This window comes from Bubalus bubalis, chromosome 3 (assembly GCF_019923935.1).
Source record: "Bubalus bubalis isolate 160015118507 breed Murrah chromosome 3, NDDB_SH_1, whole genome shotgun sequence".
Lineage (NCBI taxonomy): Eukaryota > Metazoa > Chordata > Mammalia > Artiodactyla > Bovidae > Bubalus > Bubalus bubalis.
The window spans coordinates 127,598,732-127,617,159 of NC_059159.1; the positions used below are offsets into that span (position 1 = coordinate 127,598,732).

General features: G+C 37.4%; 1 protein-coding gene across 2 annotated transcripts in view; it reads left to right on the top strand.

Annotated features, from left to right (window-relative positions):
* Window positions 1-2,173: 2,173 nt before the first annotated feature.
* The window catches only part of LOC102404051 (contactin-associated protein-like 3), a 237,881-nt gene continuing 221,626 nt past the window's right edge, over window positions 2,174-18,428 (top strand). For both annotated transcript variants that reach the window (XM_006069491.4, XM_006069492.4), the window contains exon 1: window positions 2,174-2,408. In XM_006069491.4, coding sequence (XP_006069553.3) covers window positions 2,324-2,408 — 85 coding nt within the window. In that variant the 5' untranslated portion in view covers window positions 2,174-2,323. The remainder of the gene's footprint in view (window positions 2,409-18,428) is intronic.

An 18,428-nucleotide genomic window follows, 5' to 3' on the forward strand; every position in this document is an offset into this window, starting at 1 on the left:
CGACTAAAGAAGGTAACTCTAAAGGGTAAAACCAGGAGCTTTACATCAGCTGTCTGCTAGCAAGTCCCTGCTTTGGGTGCTGCTTTCAACCTTCCTCACTTAGGGCTGCCCTTGTCATGCAATGGCTCCAGTGCTGATGTCTGTCCAGAGATCAACGTTGTACACTGCACATGGGCCTCTGCCTGCAAGTCTCAATCTCTTGTATGTTGTGTTTCATCTCTTATTTGTGAAACTCCATCCTGAATGTCTGCTCAAGTACTTTAGCAGCATTGCTCTTTTTGGTTTTAATTGGCATCAATTACTGAGGTGCCTACTAACTCATTTTAAATGGATTTCCTGTTAAAGATTAAACAGTTTTCATAGGTGACAACTTTTCTGTTTCAGACACTTTAGGGCCCATGAGAAGGGGTTTCAGAGCTCAGCTGATCTGGCTTGCTTTGTGACACATCCTTTAAACTCTCTGAAGTTAGTCTGCCTATTCATTAAATGGGCATATAACATTTACTTCAAAGGGATGCTGTGACCATCTATTTAGATCACACACACACACACACACACACACACACACACAGACTGGTGTATAGGCTTTAAAAAATAATGAACACTTAATGTAAATCATTACTTTATTTTAAAATCAGAAATAAAATATTCAGGTCCTGGGATATGTAATAGGTACTGAAAATATGTGTGTTTAATGAATGCAGGTCATTCTACTGCTTGTGGCTTTTTTCAGGGTTCTAAATGCACCCTTCAAGCAAGATTTGCTGTCAGTGTTTCCCCAGGCCTGTTGATTAATGGGGTGGCTGGGTGGGTGGGAAGAGTTCATGATTCCCAGGGGCCCTAAATATGAATGGAAAATATAGAAAGTTGAGAATCTCCATACTTGGGCAAATTCTCAGAAGTTCTACTTGTAAACTTTTGTGACCTTGCCAAGTTATTTTCATTTTCTATTCCTGTTTTTGTTTTTTACTCAGGTTGCAGAATAGAAATAATAGAAACACCTTCTCTGCTTTGTGTTCAGGCATATAATGCCCTGCTCAGAGCTAAAGTTCCTTTCATGTTCTGATCACTTTGGATGGCACAAGAATGCCTGGAGCCTGTTCATAAGTCTCAGCACATTGCTATGAGCCTGGTCACAGTTTTAGGAGAGTATTGATCCTAGTCATGCTATGCTCACACTGCCTTCATTTACACCTGCTGGCAGCCTCTTCAGAAAATAGAGGAGGCCACCAGGCTTATTTCAAAGTCCTGGATCTTGAAATCCTTTTGACTCCATGGAACAACAGCCCTTTATCTGTATAGTCTGAAATCTGTATTTATTTGTGATGCCTTTTATATTGCTTTATTTTTCAGTATGATGCTTTTGGGAATTGTTATTGAAGAATTTGAGTGAAAAGCAATACACACACAGTATACAGAAGTTGATACAAAACTCTTCATTCATTAATTAAATTATTCAGTTTACCTCCTTAATGTAAGGTCACTTCCATGATGATGTTTCGAATAAGACTCCTTCTCCCAGGGTGCCAGTTTTTAGTTTTCTGTATCTGCAGACCATAACTCTCAAATCTCCAAGTAAGAATACACATAGTAAAATGATGACATTATAGTAGCAGTGGGGTAGTTTTTTAAATTATTTTTTATTTCCCCTTTATTGAAATGTGTTTTGGCATATAACACTGTATATATAACTCTACATATTTTGAAATGATTACTATAATAGGGTTTTTAAAAATACAAATCATTAAATGAGTTGAGAAAACAAGAACAGTCTTTTTTACAACAGTTCTCAATACATGCAAATATTTCCTTTAAACGTGATTACTTGTCCTACTTTTTTTTCAACTAAAAAAACAAAAACACACTTTTCCTAGCATCAGTGTTCGTGCTCAAGCATCATCACCATGGTGAAGTTCGGTCTCTTTAGACTAAAGTCCATTGAACCACTCAGCTGCTGAGAGTGGGAAACCTGCAAGTGAAGGAACCAGGACCCCGGATCAAGAGCGACCTCCCCAGCGTCGTCTGTAGAGAGTTCAGGTTGAAGACCTTCAACGATCTGACTCGCACTTCCGCCCGCCACCGCCAGGGGCGCCCGGGCCTCGCGGAGCTGGCAGCGCGGCAGGAGCCGGTAGGGGGGCGGGGGGTTGGGGTGGGGGTGTGGCTGCAGGTTGGGGCTCCCGCCCCGCCGGCTGCGCGGGTTCGCAGTGCGCTGAAGAGGAAGCGCTGGCGACCCCGAGAGGGAGGGAGCAGGCAGATCCCAGCTCAGAGCACCTGCCTGGACACCGTGGGTTTTGGGGGTGGGGGAGCCCCGGCGACTTTGAGCATGGACCCCGTCGCGGGAACCTTTCTCAGGATGCTCTTTCTTTTGTCTGCCCAACCCTGGAGTACATTAGCAGCAGGGAATACTTGTGAGTACAGCACATCTTTTAAAACTTATGCTGACAACTTAGAATTCGTGTTATTAAAAAATAATAATAATTGAATTTTACAAATGGACTAGCTGGCCTGTTTCTGAAAATGAGGCATTTAAAAAACATCGCAAAGTCCCAACGCTTGGATAGGACAGTTTACAATGGTTTTCCCACTTGTCAGGTCTATGAAACACAAAGCCTGTTTGACTTTTTGTCTGTGAGCTGAATTTTCTCTGTGTGCTGTTGCTTTGAATATTCATTGAGAAAGCTCAAGTTGTAGTAAAACCTAAAATTAGCATGAGAATATTGAGGCGGACAGAGACTAGAGAGAGAAAGAAGAAGAGAAGATCATGCCAATGTGGTCATTTGTTTCTTTTTAATACCAATGCATTTTGTTGGGTTTATGTAAGAAAGAAAATCGCTGGCCGACCTGGCCGGGTCCTGCATTAGCATAGATGGTTGCTGCTGGGGCTCTGCGGAATTGGGTACCAAGAATTCGGGAGCTGCACAGGCGGGCGGGCTCCGCAGCAGAGCTCAGATGGCAAACCTGGATAGTCAGAATTCCGGTAAGGATAGACCCTTCAAAGGTAGATGGCTTTTGCTGAAAGGAAAAATAAAACCTGCCATTCAGGTTCATTTGCAAATGTACATGCTTGTATACTGTGATCTGTTGTGTTTCTGATTTTGTTGGTTCCGTCAAGATGTATTAACCCCTCAGTTCTGAACTAGCACCGTGAGTGATCTGAAGATGCTAGCCAAATTGATTCAGCTGACCTCAGGGCATTTTAATCTGAAAATCAGAAAAAGTTTTCCAAGTGTTATTCAGATTAAAATCTCCATCACAGGGCTTTTCTTTCCTTGAGGGATTTTAAGAAAGCCCCCATGTTCTCCTTCCACATCATATTCCCTTGAAGAATTTTTAAAAAATCAAGTTGTAGGGAGTAAGGTAAGCTAGTATGTATTTCAAGAAAGTGCTAGTAGGCATGTTTAGAAACTGATCTTGTTTCTGGATATCCAGATTTAGCTGGAGTGGGGGAGGGGAAACAACTCTGCCCTCACAGTGAAGTTTGCACTAAAGTGAAAAGCATTTTGTACAAATACAGTTACCCTTCCAGCATTCATCCATGTATGCCCAGCCTGTGATACTTTTGTGCTGTCATCATTTAGTATTAGCTCATTTAATGCCATATTATGTGAGTCACTCCTAAAAATGAGCGTTAGCAAATCCTGCCCTGTGTTTCAGACACAATTTTAATTATCTTTGTGTACAACTTCCATGAGTTAATTAAAATGGGGGCATTTACATGCGATCTGTAGGTCCTGCAAGTCACTTTGTCACTTTGCTGAGAACTTAAAAATGACTAGTACTGAATGATTTGCTAGTATGAAAGAATTATAGAATAATTTAATGCAGTACCCTGAGGTGCAATTGAAAAGTCACTGGAGGTCACTCTTACTTAAAGGAAGCAGCTTCAACAGTCCTTCCCTTGTTAGATAAGCAGAGTTCTGGGCTGCCTTTCTTGTTTCCTTAGATGTGATAACAAGATACTGGCAAGATCAGTTGTTTGTATATTTATTTTTTTCTCTTTGTGTTTTGTCCCCTGAAATCCACAGAGGTATAATGTTCTTCATACTGAGCATCTTTTTAGCAGTCACATGCTCTGAGGTGCTTCGTGTCTGAATAGCCAGGCAGATATCCCTTTCTGAGTTGGTTGTGTCTCCCAGCTCAGTCCACCTGGATCTCTGGCTGACTCTTCAAATATCATTGCTAGTTTTAACTTTTCAGCCTCTGTTTTATTTAGATGTATTTAGTACTCTTGTTTAAAGTTCAGTGAATTAGAAGTACCTATGTAAATTTGCATTGTTAAGAACATTTGAGATTCTATAGTTAAAATCCTTGATCACCACACAGATGGCTGTTACAGTTGATCAAGTGTGAAGTATATGTTTAAATGACTTTGTAGACGTAAAGATTCATAGAGACTACACAAAGTGATAATTTCTTGGTAATCGCATTTGACAGTATCCTTTGTAACCATAGCTTCAAAGGCCAGTGAATCTCATTATAATCCATATTAGCTAATTGGATCAACTGGGTTTTTCCTTAACTCTAGAATGTTTGGGAGGTGTTTGTTTGTATATGTAGATTTATATACAAACAAGGTGTTTCAAGCATGTATTTGAAATTTGTTATTACTTAAGTCAGGGTAGAGGTTTTTTTGTTTTTGTTTTTTTCAGTCCTGTCCCATCATTTGAGAAATTCTGAAAAGGAGTTTGCCACCTGGATGGGAATTAGGCTAATGAAAAGGAAATCATAAACATCAGCATTGCTCAAGGCTTTTGATGGCTAACCTTTTTATTCCTAAGAAGTATTTTAAGAACTCAAGTAATCCTTTCAGATAAGATTTTAAAACTAACAAAAATGAAATATTCTTGAGCCCTAATAAGAAAATAATGATAACTGCATGTAAATTTTTAAAAGGTACAGATCTTTCCCTCCAAAGGATCCAGAGACATTTTTACTCTGTTTACATCTTATTCTTAGTAGTAAATCATACAGAGGGGTCAGCCTGGATGAGGTTCTGGCATAAGACATCCTCTCAAGATATAAGACTTGCTTGAAACATTTGGCATCTCAGAAATTACCCATGTTTTGAAATGAATCTTTACAATTAATGGCAAGTTTTAAGTCAGAAAAGTCTGCATGGAGAGAGTAATGTTTCTAAAGAGCCAAAACCGTGGACTTTATGTGCGTGTGTGTATATATGTATTCTCTGCCTTTTTGAAGATAAAACAAGTTGAATGGGCAGCATCTCCAAATTTTGACCCAGGACTTGATATGTAAAAATCATGTACCTCTACTTGGTTTGCCTTCTCGTACTCTCTGTACTTAGTCAAGATGACTAAGATACTCACTGGATCTTAGTCAAGATTCTAGTGGCGCTCTCCTCTTAACTGGAACTGAAGAGGAAAGTTAGAATATAGATCCCAAGTTAGAGTCCTGTTTGTGAGAAGATGCGGTGAAGACAGTGGTTGGTTCACTTCCTTTCCACTATGAGCCACAAGTGGAAGAAGGCAGTAGCTCTCTGCTTTAAGATTATCCCTGTGAATCTACTATTTCTTTGTGAATTTCCAGATCTTTGGGGAAAGACGGAGGAGAAGAAGAAGAGGTATAATCTGAATAAGAAAATGTCAATATTTTGATTGCATATTTAGTGTTGTAAATCTGTCTCCTGGATCACATATCACTTTGAGGAGTAATGGTCAGTCTTTCCTATTAAGGAACAACACAATTGGAAGTTAATTTACAGCTGAATTATTTTCCTGGAAGTTGATGTCCTCCCTAACCCTACTCCCCACTGAAAAGAAAAAAGACTGAAGCCTGTATTAGACATTTCAACTGCTGTTGATGGTGATTATTTAACACGAATGATGACATTTATAGATGAAGGGATTCAATTTAATGAGTATGACCCACTCAACTCCACCTTGCAATTTTCTCTAGAATCTTGATTTTGTTTCCTTCCTCTGTCAAAAGTGTCCTTGTTATGAGGGGGGAAAGATATATTCTGGCCCACGACAGGTGGGGCATACAATTTGAATGACTGTTTTAGGAGTGATAATCAGGATTTGTTTTTATCCATCAATATCTCTTCTCTTAACTCCTGCATATGTATGAGAGGTCTCTGCTCATGATTGAAGGTTGTTGGCCAACATGGAAAACAAACCTGTGATCCTCATGTGATACCTAATGCTTGATCTAAGCAATAAATGTATTAGCACCTCAGTTTGAAGATTTGTATCAGATTTGAATCCTTTCTTCATTGGAGGGTTGGCTTCCTTATGTGCTGAGTTGTTATTGTGTCATCTTTAATGAACGTTTATTATTATATTCTTCTAATAGAAATTATCACACAATATTATTATTTTGAAATAAAAATAATATAGATAGTATAATAGTGAGACACATTATATGAATTATCCTAACCCAATAATTTGATTAACCTGAAGAATTTGGTATAAAGGTAAATGCAAGCAGAATGGAGGAACTGAACATAATGCTTCAACTGCTAAGAAGTATAAAATCACGAGAATTTAGGTGAATGTCTAATAGTGTGTTTATCACATGTGCCTTCTTGAGGATATTGTTTTCAGAACTCTTTGTCATTTTAGTGAGCACTGATTCTGTGTAATTATTTGCTAAGTGTCATCTACATACTTTACTGCTAAGTGAGCACCATCAATCTCAAGTAATTCTATGTGTGCTATGACTATATAGTCCATAAAGAAGTTTTCACCTTGGATAATATGGACTAAAATCCTGCTAATGTTTCGGTTGGTGCAGGTTTCTTTGTGTCTCATAGTGTGCTTAATATTTATCTGAAGTAAGTCTGCTTCTCCAAATTAATCAGGATTATCCCTGTGAATCTACTCTTTATGAATTTCCTTATCTTTGGGGAGGAAGAAGAGACATAATCTGAATAGGAAAATGTCAGTATTTTGGTTGCATATTTAGATTGAATTATTTGTGACTGCCCATTTCTGAAAGGCATTAGACCATCTGTAATATGTTCCTTGATTTAGGAAGAGAGCCTATCAGAGGATGTGCCCCTGGAACAAGTGAACAGGGAATCCATTCGTGATGTAATGAAACGTGTTGAGGAAAATGAGCATGGAATATGGACAGAAGCATAGTAAGCAATGGATCAGTCTTTTTGGAAAGAATCAAAAAACCAGCAAGCAGACTTAAAAAAAAATCATATTTGAATAAACTTCCCAGAAATACTGAGGTCAGGATATTTTAAAATTTAGGGAAAACAGTGGCAATTTTTTCCTCAAAAACAAAAGAAAAAACAAACTTACTAAGTCCATGTGACTATCAACATGGAGTGACAGGCAAGGCTAGAGCTGTGCTTTGGGGGGCCTGAAGCTTATGCAGTTTGGGGAGACTCTTTAAGCAAACAAACATAATGACTCTAAGGACAGGTTATCAGTGACCCTACCACACCTGAGAACCTGTTTTGAGGAGAAGACTGGAGCTCAAGAAAATCTTTGAGTAAATCAACCAAATCAGGAAGGAAGGAAGGAAGGAAGGAAGGAAGGAAGGAAGGAAAGTTGCTCAGTCATGTCCAACTTTTTGCGACCCCATGGACTCTACAGTCCGTGGAATTATCCAGGCCAGAATACTGGAGTGGATAGCCTTTCCCTTCTCCAGGGAATCTTCCCAGCCCAGGGAATGAACACAGGTCTCCCACATTGCAGGTAGATTCTCTGGCCAACAGAGTCACAAGGGAAGCCCACCAAATCAGGAATCCATTCATAAAAAAAAAAATTCAAAAGTACTAAATAAAGGACAGTCTCAGTAACAAAAATCTTAATTAACTGAGCAAGTTTTAACTTGAATTTTTCCTTTTAAACTGAAATCAGAATTTCAATATGTAAGTATACTTATAAAAGTTTAAAAGAGCTCAAACAATTTGGAACTAATAGAACCAGGGTTTACCTGTAATTCTGATTTAAATCTTGAAAAGCAAGTATGAAATTAACCTCTAGACCTTCTCCCTACTTACATTTTAGAGCCCTTAAAGGCTTGGCATCAACATCCAGAGTTCTTTAGAGTAACTTCTCAAGTGTTCCCACTCCATCTGCCACCTGTGGTCCGCTGTAGCACCGATTGCTTTCAGTGTCTGTTGCACAATATTGGATAACTTTAAAAAACTGAATTACTTATGTCTGCCCATTTCTGAACAGCATTAGACCATGTGTAATACATTCTTTCAAAATATCATACTTGTTTTTCCCAGTTTGAGTTCTGTGGCATAATTTTAAAGTCAATGTGCTAAGAACAATTATACATAACTTTTAAGTTAAGCAAAAATTAACACATTGCAAATCAACTGTACTCCAATACAAAATTTAAAAAATTAAAGATAATACGATAGCATGATCTTTTGATATTATGCAGGAAAACTGTTTAATAGACCCATATGATTGTTTAAGTATCTAGAAGAATGCACTTATGTCTGACTTTGTCGTTTAGTCTTTGATTAGAGTTTGGACACTACAATCGATGATTTCTTTTTCCATCAGGTACACATGATAACTACAAGTTTGTATTGGCTTGTAGAGCACTGATCAGCTTTTATGTAACCTAGCAATCTCATTCTAACCTTCCTCTAGAAATGCTTGTAAATTCCTAGTTTCTCAAAATACTCTTTTACTGGACTAGGCATTAATGAGTTTATAAATCTTTAGCATACATTTGTTCTATATTTGTACGTGTTGTGTTTTTAACTTTTTGAAAATTGCTTTGACATAGAGATTGCACATATCTGGCAGGTAAAAATATAATCTTGTGTGATAATAAATATGCTTAGTTTGGTTGTTGCTTTAAAATACATTTGCTTTCTGGTTCATTGGAAACTTCCCTTTTTAATAATAAAATAGGGAGTCTGGCTCACAATAAACAGTAAAAATATTCTCCTTAGTTTCCAGGTAATGGGTATTTTCAATGTACTGATTTGAAATGAAACATCAAGTATTTGACATTTTAAGTAGTTTGAAGTTAAAAGCTTTATAATTTAAACTAAGTAATTTTTATTTAAAAATATATACCCATTTCATGGGAAAATTAAAAAAAAAAATTCCTCCAAGGCTGTTAATCACAAATGAAAAACAAAAGGTATATCCTACCAGAATACGGATTTTATTACATTTTTATTCAGTAGTATGCCAGGATATGATACTCATGGAGGATGTGTTAGTTATACCTAACTTATGGAGAAAAATCTTTGTTTTTTTAACTGGCAAATATTATATTTTCAGATGTGTCGCTTTAGTGATATGATAAATGGTGTATCTGATATTTAAATTTATCTGTTCCTGAGTTTTATTGAGGGGTTCCCAAGTGGCACAGTGGTAATGAATCCACCTCCCAATGCAGGAGACTTAGGAGATGTGAGTTGGACCCCAGGGTCAGGAAGATACCCTGGAGGACGAAATGGCAACCTATTCCAGAATTCTTGCCCGGAGATTCCCATGGATAGAGGAGCCTGGTGGGCTACAGTCCACGGGGTCACAAAGAGTCAGACATGACTAAGCAACTGAGGACATACACACACCCAAGTTTTATTGAGATGTGGCTTTGATAACATATCACTTGTGATTCCATCACTCGCCTTAGTTGCTGTCACCTGAAGAGAAGGGATTTTTATGCTGCATGTTCACTGGACCACTGTGGGAGGAAGGGGCTTATTCCAAATAAGATTCCACCTGATTTTGAATCAGTGGCAGTTTAAATAACCTCAGTAGCCATATAACGCTGTGGCTTAGACCTTGTGTTCCCACATCCTCATTTCAGCATCATCTCACTACTTACAAGACTCAATAGAAAGTTTCTCTGGAGTTTAGAAGCAAGCATGATACTGCTGTTTAGATGATACGGAGTGACCTGCTGCCTTGGGACACAGATCAGGTGCCACCTGCACCTCTCAAGTTTGTAATTAATTTTTTTATTTTAACATTTTTAAATCCTCAGGCAACCAAAGAGCTTGATAAGGTTAAGCTGAATGAATACATAAGGAATGGTGAATTGGTGGGGAAGTGGCAGAATGATACTTCTGTGTGCAGATATGTCTGTGTGTCTTAGGGGACAGACACACAGTTCTCTCTGGTAGGGCAGAGAGAACTGCTGATGGAATTAAAAACTGTCAATAGTTATAAGAGAGGCACAGACTGGATTAGGTGACAATCCAGTTATGGGATGGAACTATTTCTTATTTACTACCATGCAAAAGCAAATATTATTTACTTAGGATTTCTGAGTATGTGAGCAATCAAGAAATATAACGACATCTGTCCTGACCCAGTTGAACCCAGTTGAAACTATTGCCTCCATGTGTTGGAGGTATTCTGTGTTCTAGGATATTGGTATGCAGTCACCCTTAGAACCAGCAGCACTTAACCTGCCTCTGAGGCCTTCCCAGGTCCTGGTTCCTGTTAGTATAGTACTAAGGGATGGCTGGTAGGATTTTCATTTAAAGGCCAGTAGATATAATAAAGGGAATCCAATTAGCATTAGAAAATAATTCAATAATTTGATTCAAGTCAAAGAAAGTCATTTTAATCAAAACTATTATAGAAGAAAATATTTTAACAACTGTTAATATTTAAATGTCTCAGATTTGGCTGATTTAAGAAAAATAATATGTATCTATTGACATCTGTTTGAATGTTTAGAGATTATAAAAATTAAAGATTTTTCATGTAGCTTTACTTTTGCTGTGTTTTTGATATTTAAAAACTTGAGGAAGGAATGATGCTGAAACTGAAACTCCAGTCCTTTGGCCACCTCATGTGAAGAGTTGACTCATTGGAAAAGACTCTGATGCTGGGAGGGATTGGGGACAGGAGGAGAAGGGGACGACAGAGGATGAGATGGCTGGATGGCATCACTGACTCAATGGATGTGAGTCTGAGTGAACTCCAGGAGTTGGTGATGGACAGGGAGGCCTGGCGTGCTGTGATTCATGGGGTCGCAACATGAGTTCATTCAAGAGTCAGACACGACTGAGCGACTGAACTGAACTGAGGATGAAGTAGTATGCAGTCAATGAATACAAATTTTGAAGACTATTTAATGACATGATAAGATAATTATGATGTCATGTGAAGCAAAAAGGATGATACAAACTATTTGTACATGTATAAAATAAGCTCAATTTTATAAAAAAATATATAAAAGTATAAAAATTACAAATAAATACAGGAAAATATTAGCAAAAAAAAATAAAAAAATAAAAACTTGAGAATAAGGACATTGCTACACTAAAAGTAATACAATGTAAAAAGAAAAAAATAAATAGCTGTGTAATGTCATAACGCTAGCCAGCTGCTGTGTGTGAGTAATTCTTAGGTTTCTCTGCAATGCTCTTGATTCATGGTCGTTCTGATAAGAAAACCTGTGAACTTGAGATTTCAAGCATATCCTTCTCTGTGTGTGAACTGTTCCATCACTGTGGGGGGTGAAAAAATTGGGGGACTGAAGAGGATATGAACAGTTTAGTTAGATATATTTAAGAGAGTTTAAGGGAGCAAACACCAATTACTTTTTGCATTCTTAAATTTACAGGGAACATTTCTGAAAAAAAATTGGGCATAGAACACAGTAGAACTGACAAATCTCAGAGTCAGTTACCAATTAGAGAAAGTCGAATGATCTATTTTGAACTCTGGTACAAGGTTAAGAAACATAATATCAATTTTCCAGATTATAAGAATAAATGTTTCTTCATCATAATTTACTATTCTTTGTCATGATGAGCTACTGATCTCTTTTAAGAAACATGAAAATCTAATCTTTGGGAGATTTGCATTGCTATTGACTGATTTCACTTATTCTTCTTATAGGTGATATTAATAGGATTCAGTTTTTGGAAGAGAGGCTGGATGTTTGTCTAGAAAAAGATGCTTTTCCTCATGAATTTTGTTGTAAGGTGAGGCAGGAGTGGGAAGATACATCCTGCAGACTATTGTGCACTTGAACAGGGAAAGGACATATGTTGGATATTAATCAGCATCCCAGTTTCCTAGGAATAAGACTGGGTTACCCACCCTCCTTCACCCTCCCTCCCAACCCCCAGCATCTACATGCCAGAGCCTCCCATTTTCTTAGATGAGGTGATGCTGAGTGGCTGCCTGGGCCGACTTGCATGGATTTTGTCGGCCAAAGAGTGGTCCTTCCTCTTTCACGACTTCCTCTGGGCTCCATCCCGAGGCCTTCTGCTGTTACTCCATCTTACAGGTGTAAGAAGGACTGAAGTGGGAGGATAGCAGCGAGAATGAAAAAGTGACACTGCACATAAAGAACACTTTCAGAACTTAATGGTTGTTTGATAATATGTGGAGTAATAAGAAATGGGAGTGTCAAGGATTGGGGTATTGGCAAGTGACTTAAACAAAAAGGGAAATTGTTCACATCATTTCATTTCAGGCAAGATTAGATCCAGGTGTGGTGATGCTGTCCGTGTCAGCCTCTCTTCGTCTTTCAACCCTGTCTTTCTAGTGTTGGCTTGACGCTCAGGCAACAATCTGCTTGGTAGCTCCATATCCAAGGTCAGCCTTCGTAGCCAAAGTGATAGAATGCTTTCATCTATTTGGACTTTGGTCCTTATCACCTGAAGCATTAAGCATGCACTTATTTATTTATCCCTTCAACCCAAGCTCCAAGAAAGCAGAGACTTCCTTTTTCTTCTTTGTTGTTTCCACTTCATGGTCCCCAGAGCTCAGGGGTAAGTCCTGGAAGACAGTGGGTTCTCAATATATGTTTTTGGGTAAGTAAAAGTGTGAATGATTCTCTTTCACAAAACATCCAGCAAGATCCCCAGGTCTATTATAACTTTCACTGTTTTGACAGCGTTGTGATTGCTCTTTTCCAGCTACTATGACAGGAAAGGGTGGCTTTCTTGTGACCAAGGGAGGAGCCAGCAAGTGACTGCAACTTGATCCTTGACCAGGTGCTTTGACTGCATCACTTTGAAAAGAAAGCAAAATGCACCATCCATTTAAGTAATTAGTTTAACATCTATTATGAAAAGTATTAGCTTCCAGGCTCTTATCGGCTTCATAGAACAGATGATTGGATAAGTGTCTTCCTTCTTAATCAGATTTTAAACTTCCTGAAAACAGAATCTTCTTTCTTTGTCCCTACATTGCTCTGCTGTTGGTACTCAGTAAGTGCCAAATAAATGGAGAAATTAATATATTTTAAACATGCTACCTTGCAAGTATATGGAAGATCTGCAGAATCCCCCCATGTATTTTATAATTTTTTTATTTTAGGTGACCTAATAAAAATGAATTTTCATGTGACTGTCCCTGAACTCTCTATCAGCCACTGATTTGTTCATGGAAGCATCCATTGGCTCATTTTGAGTGTCTTATTTTCTTTTAGTAGCAAAATTTCTGACATAATTTCTAGCCCAAAGTGAAGTGAAAGTGAAGTCGCTTAGTCGTGTCCGACTCTTTGCGACCCCATGGACTGTAGTCTACCAGGCTCCTCTGTCCATTGGTATTTTCCAGGCAATAGTACTGGAGTGGATTGCCATTTCCTTCTCCAGAGGATCTTCCCGACCCAGGGGTTGGACGCAGGTCTCCCGCATTGTAGACAGACTCTTTACCGTCTGAGCACCAGGGAAGTCTCTAAGAATTGCTGTGAAGTCCTAAGGGAGAGCTTGAAAAGGTCAAGTGTCAAGAGAGCTACCGAGGACCAACAAGCAGCAAAGAAGAGACCTTCCAGCAATTGTTATTAGACAAGATGAATGTATCTAAGGAGATCTTGATCAAGTCTGATCTCAGTCAGGCTCCATGTTCAGGAGGAGCCTAAAACAGAGGTGTCTGGAAGCAGTGTGAAATTGGCATTCTCCATAAGTCTGATTCATAGGATCTACCTGATACTTGAAGCAGTATCTAATCTAGGTGGGAAAGGCTCCCTGAACATCAGGGCAAAGGACATGCAGGTGGCCAGGTGGCTGTTGCACTTCAGTGAGGTGTCCAGTTATTTCCTTGACACCTACAAGTCTAAATTTCTTTGAGCCATACCTGCCTCTGGGAGTAGGAGCCATGGACTCTGTGTCCAGTAACTTGTGACATCAGGAGGAAGTTCCCACTGGGCTTGCAAACTTGACCCCCCACCCCTGCCCCCAGTCTGGGCTGAGGGATTTCTGAGTCTGGTTATTATTGTCAACAAAATCTGTTATTATCTTTGAAAGTTTTTATGACTAGCTAGCTCAAGGGCATGACAATATACACATGCTGTCACATAGAGAATATCTGTATTTTCAAATGAAGATTGTTTCTATTTTGAGAATTACACAGAAGGGCATGGTGGAGGTAATATAAATGAGGATGATTCCAGCAGCACTCTTTGAAACAACATAAAGCTACAAAATTCAACAAAACATACTAATGTAATGAGCCACACTTTTAGATAGGCAGTGGAGTGGAGTGGTTATGAGAGGAATGTTTGGATTGGAATTCTAACTTCACAGGTTAATGCCAGCTGTATGACCGTGGGTAATGGGCTTATCCTTTCTGTATCTCAGTTTTCTTATCTCTAAAAATGTAAGTAACAATTATAACCCATCTCAGAGGATTGAAGATTAAATTGGGCTTCCCAGGTAGCACTAGTGGAAAATAACCCACCTGCTAATGCAGGAGACGTTAGAGGGGCTGGTTCAATTCCTGTGTTGGGAAGATCCTCTGGAGGATGGCATGGCAATCTACTCCAGTATTCTTGCCTAGAGAATCCCGTGGAGCCTGGTGGGTTACAGTGCATAGGGTCACAGAAGTTGGACACTACTGAAGAGACTTAGTGTGCATACATGAGGTTAAATGAGTTAATATATGTAAATATTGTCTGGAACATATTAAGTCCTCAGTGAATTTTAGCTATTATTATTATTGTTCCTGTTGACCTCAAGTGTAAAGTCAGAAATGTGACTTTGGTTCATGACTGGGTAGAATAATTAAATAAGCAATTTTAGGGAAAGATGTAAACATCTTTGGGTATTTCTGTAATCCAAAGTGTTGTCACTAATAGTGCAGATTAAGATATTATTACAAAAGGATAATATTAAAAAGAAGTTTATGTTACAGAATTAGAAACTCTAACAGTATACTGAAATGTTTCAGCTTTCTGTAATATCATATCTCTAAACAAGAAAACTTTTCTGATTTGGCTATTTGCATTAATTCGGCATTAGCAACTTTAATATTTAAAACTTCTTTCAAGTTTTTACATTTTTTCATTAGCTGAGAACAACTCCCCAGATCAAGACAGTATATCCCTGAAACATTAACTTCTTGTTATCTGGCTGTTTTCTTAAAGTCTTCTAAGACACGTAGTATATGACCATCAATACAGATAGTCTAACATTTATGCTTGTGAAATGAGTGTTAGTCTCCCAAATAAAAAATACTTTGGATGCTTTGGGATGTCATCTCTATTAGAATGGGTATGAAAACATTGGTGTGGATCTTTGGAAAGAGAGCATTACTGGTTGATTTTTAAAAGTTTAAGTTTAGCTCTGTGTCTTGAATTTTCTTATGTCCCCTTTTCTTCAGTTATCCCATCACTGACTTGTTCAAGTTCTCCATATCTCTGGCATTTACTACTGTTTTCTCCATGATTTCCTGTCTCTGCCTTACCTCCTTCTAATCCATTTGCCATCCTGCTGCCAGAGTAATCTACCTAAAGATGACTTACCTGATGATCTTGCATTTCTGGTAGGGCTTTTCAAGTCTTCCCTCATATCACATACTCATTCACTCATTTATTCCTTGAAAGGTGACTTATCTTCACTCATTGCTCCCAATCCCTCTTTTAACTGACCCTACAACCACCTCCTTCACTGGCATTCTTACATCAGGACTTTCACTTTCCCCTCCCTCTACTTATGGCACATTCTCTTCATGTCTTTCTGTTGAATGCAGTCATCTAGGCTTACAGATCCATTTCCAGGAAACATATTCTCACAATAAAAATGAAAACATAAAATGCATGAGGAAACAAGTCACCGTGAGTAAAAATCAGCAGAAATAACAGACTACTAAATCAAACCAAAGTAAATGTAGATATTGAAATAGATTTAGGATACAAAATGTTTTATATGTGTAAAGAAATAAAAGATTAAAAGAATTGAAAGAATAAAAGACTATCAAAATGATCAAGTAGAACTGACAAAGAGCAGTATAGAGAAATGAAAAGCAGAATCATTGAAATAAAGAATTTAGTAGATGCTGAAACAGCGGATTACACCCAAGTAAAGAGAGACTCAGCAAATTAGAAAACAAATTTGAGATAAATAACCAGTGTAAACTACAGTCAGATAAAGAGATGGAAAATAGGAAAGCCAAGTTAAGGGACAGGGTGTAAATATTCTACATGAAAAGTCTGCAGACTTTTCAATTACTTATGGAATATTTATATTTTTACTTAACAATAAACCAGTTTCAATAATTTAAAAATTAGTAGCAAAAAATAAAGGTGGCTCAGAGGATAAAGTGTCTGCCTGCAATGCAGGAGACCCGGGTTCGATCCCTGGGTTGGGAAGATCCCTTGGAGAAGGAAATGGCAACCCACTCCAGTATTCTTGCCTGGAGAATCCCATGGACAGAGGAGCCTGGTAGGCTACAGTCCATGGGGTCGCAAAGAGTCAGACATGACTGAGCGACTTCACACACACATGAAGAATAATGTCTCAATTATAAAAGCTCATATTATGCTGAATTAGATGAATGGAAAACAATAATTAAAACAGAAACACACATACACATACACACACCTAGAAACATGGTCACATTTTAAACCACTAAAAATAATGATATAAACTGATTTTTTATAAAAGAATGATAGCTAGTTTGACCTCAGCAAAGCAGTAATACCAGGAGCAGAAAGAAATGTAGAAATAAATATGAGTTCTGAGGAAAATAACTTTTTAACTAGAAACTATTGTTTAAACCATCATAAAACATGAGCAGAGAAGATAAAGAGGGAGTCTAAATTCTTGCTAATATTCTTGGAGAAATAGATCAAATTTAACTTTAAAAATTGAGATTAAAATTGTGTTATAAATAGAAGGATGGATCAGTAGAAATAAATTGAATGTGATATTTTCTGTGCTTTTCAAAATCATGAAACTGATTTAACTCTTTAGACAAATGTCATGTTTTCTATTTCATGTTTTAATATGATGGCATGTTTTTTAATGAAAAAAATATTCTTCCTTTCATCTGCTAGCAAGAGTATTCATGGTTTAAAAAGGGGTGCTTGTATTTTAGAATGAGTGAAAGAGTTTATTTAAGCATGTGGGGTTTTTGTTTGTTTGTTTTACCCAACTTAGTTTTTTCCTGGATCTCTGTTGGCTTGTGGGAGCTTACCCATGAAAACCATAAAGGTTGATGAGTAGCACATCTGGGAGGATTTGGTTAACACAATTTAATTCACACCTTTACCATCATACTAGTATACTTAGAAACGATCACCAGTTATTATTGCTGAAAACTAATTGAAGCATTTTTCTGTGAGTGATTAAAATATTTGGCTCTTTCTCAGACTTTTAAATAAAATGAATTTGGATCTTATTATGCATTTTCTGTAAAAATCTGGAGTTCCCTGAGGTTAACAGATTTATAAAAGACATTTTTTATAAACTAATTTTAAGTACTATAGTCTTATATAATGCTTATATGTAGTCATATATGAACTATAGTCAGGTTTATGAAAGAAAAGGCTACTTTCATATCTGGTAAAGTTCAACAAATCCTGTGAATCTTTAATTTCTACTTACTGCTGAATTAAAACATTTTACCTTCTAGCTGACATAAGTGCTGCACACCAGCACAGTTTGGAAGGTTAGTAAAAAACACACTCTTCAGGCACATTTTTAAAGAAATGTTTACTGTACCTTGTGAAAATAATACCGAATAGGTATTTTATCTTTATACATGAATCTAATGAGATATGAGAATGCACTTCTTTATTCAGTAGTAATCTAATTTTGTATTTACTTAAATATATGTGCTCATGGCTATGCACACACACATACACAATTGCTAAAATGATTGGATTTTTCACTCTCATAATAGCAGTGCCCTATACTTTTGAATAAACATGAACAATTAAACGAAATGATTGTTTTATGGAAATGTTTTGGGCAGAGACCCAAGTTTTCAATGAACTGTTACTATTAATATTTACATATTTTTTAGGTAAACATTGCATTAAACAGTAATGCTATATTATAATAATAGGGTACCTCAGTGAATTAAACCAGATAATATTTACCAGGAATTAGTTGTATTAAACTTTAAGTATCATTTTCATCCAAATTCATAATATAAAATTTTTCTTTTTCTCCTATGTGATTTGTACACATTCTTGGAACACTAAAAAGAAATTACTATCTTGCTTTTTCTTCCCTCCAATAAAATGAGAAAAACAGCATTTTATGGAAGGGT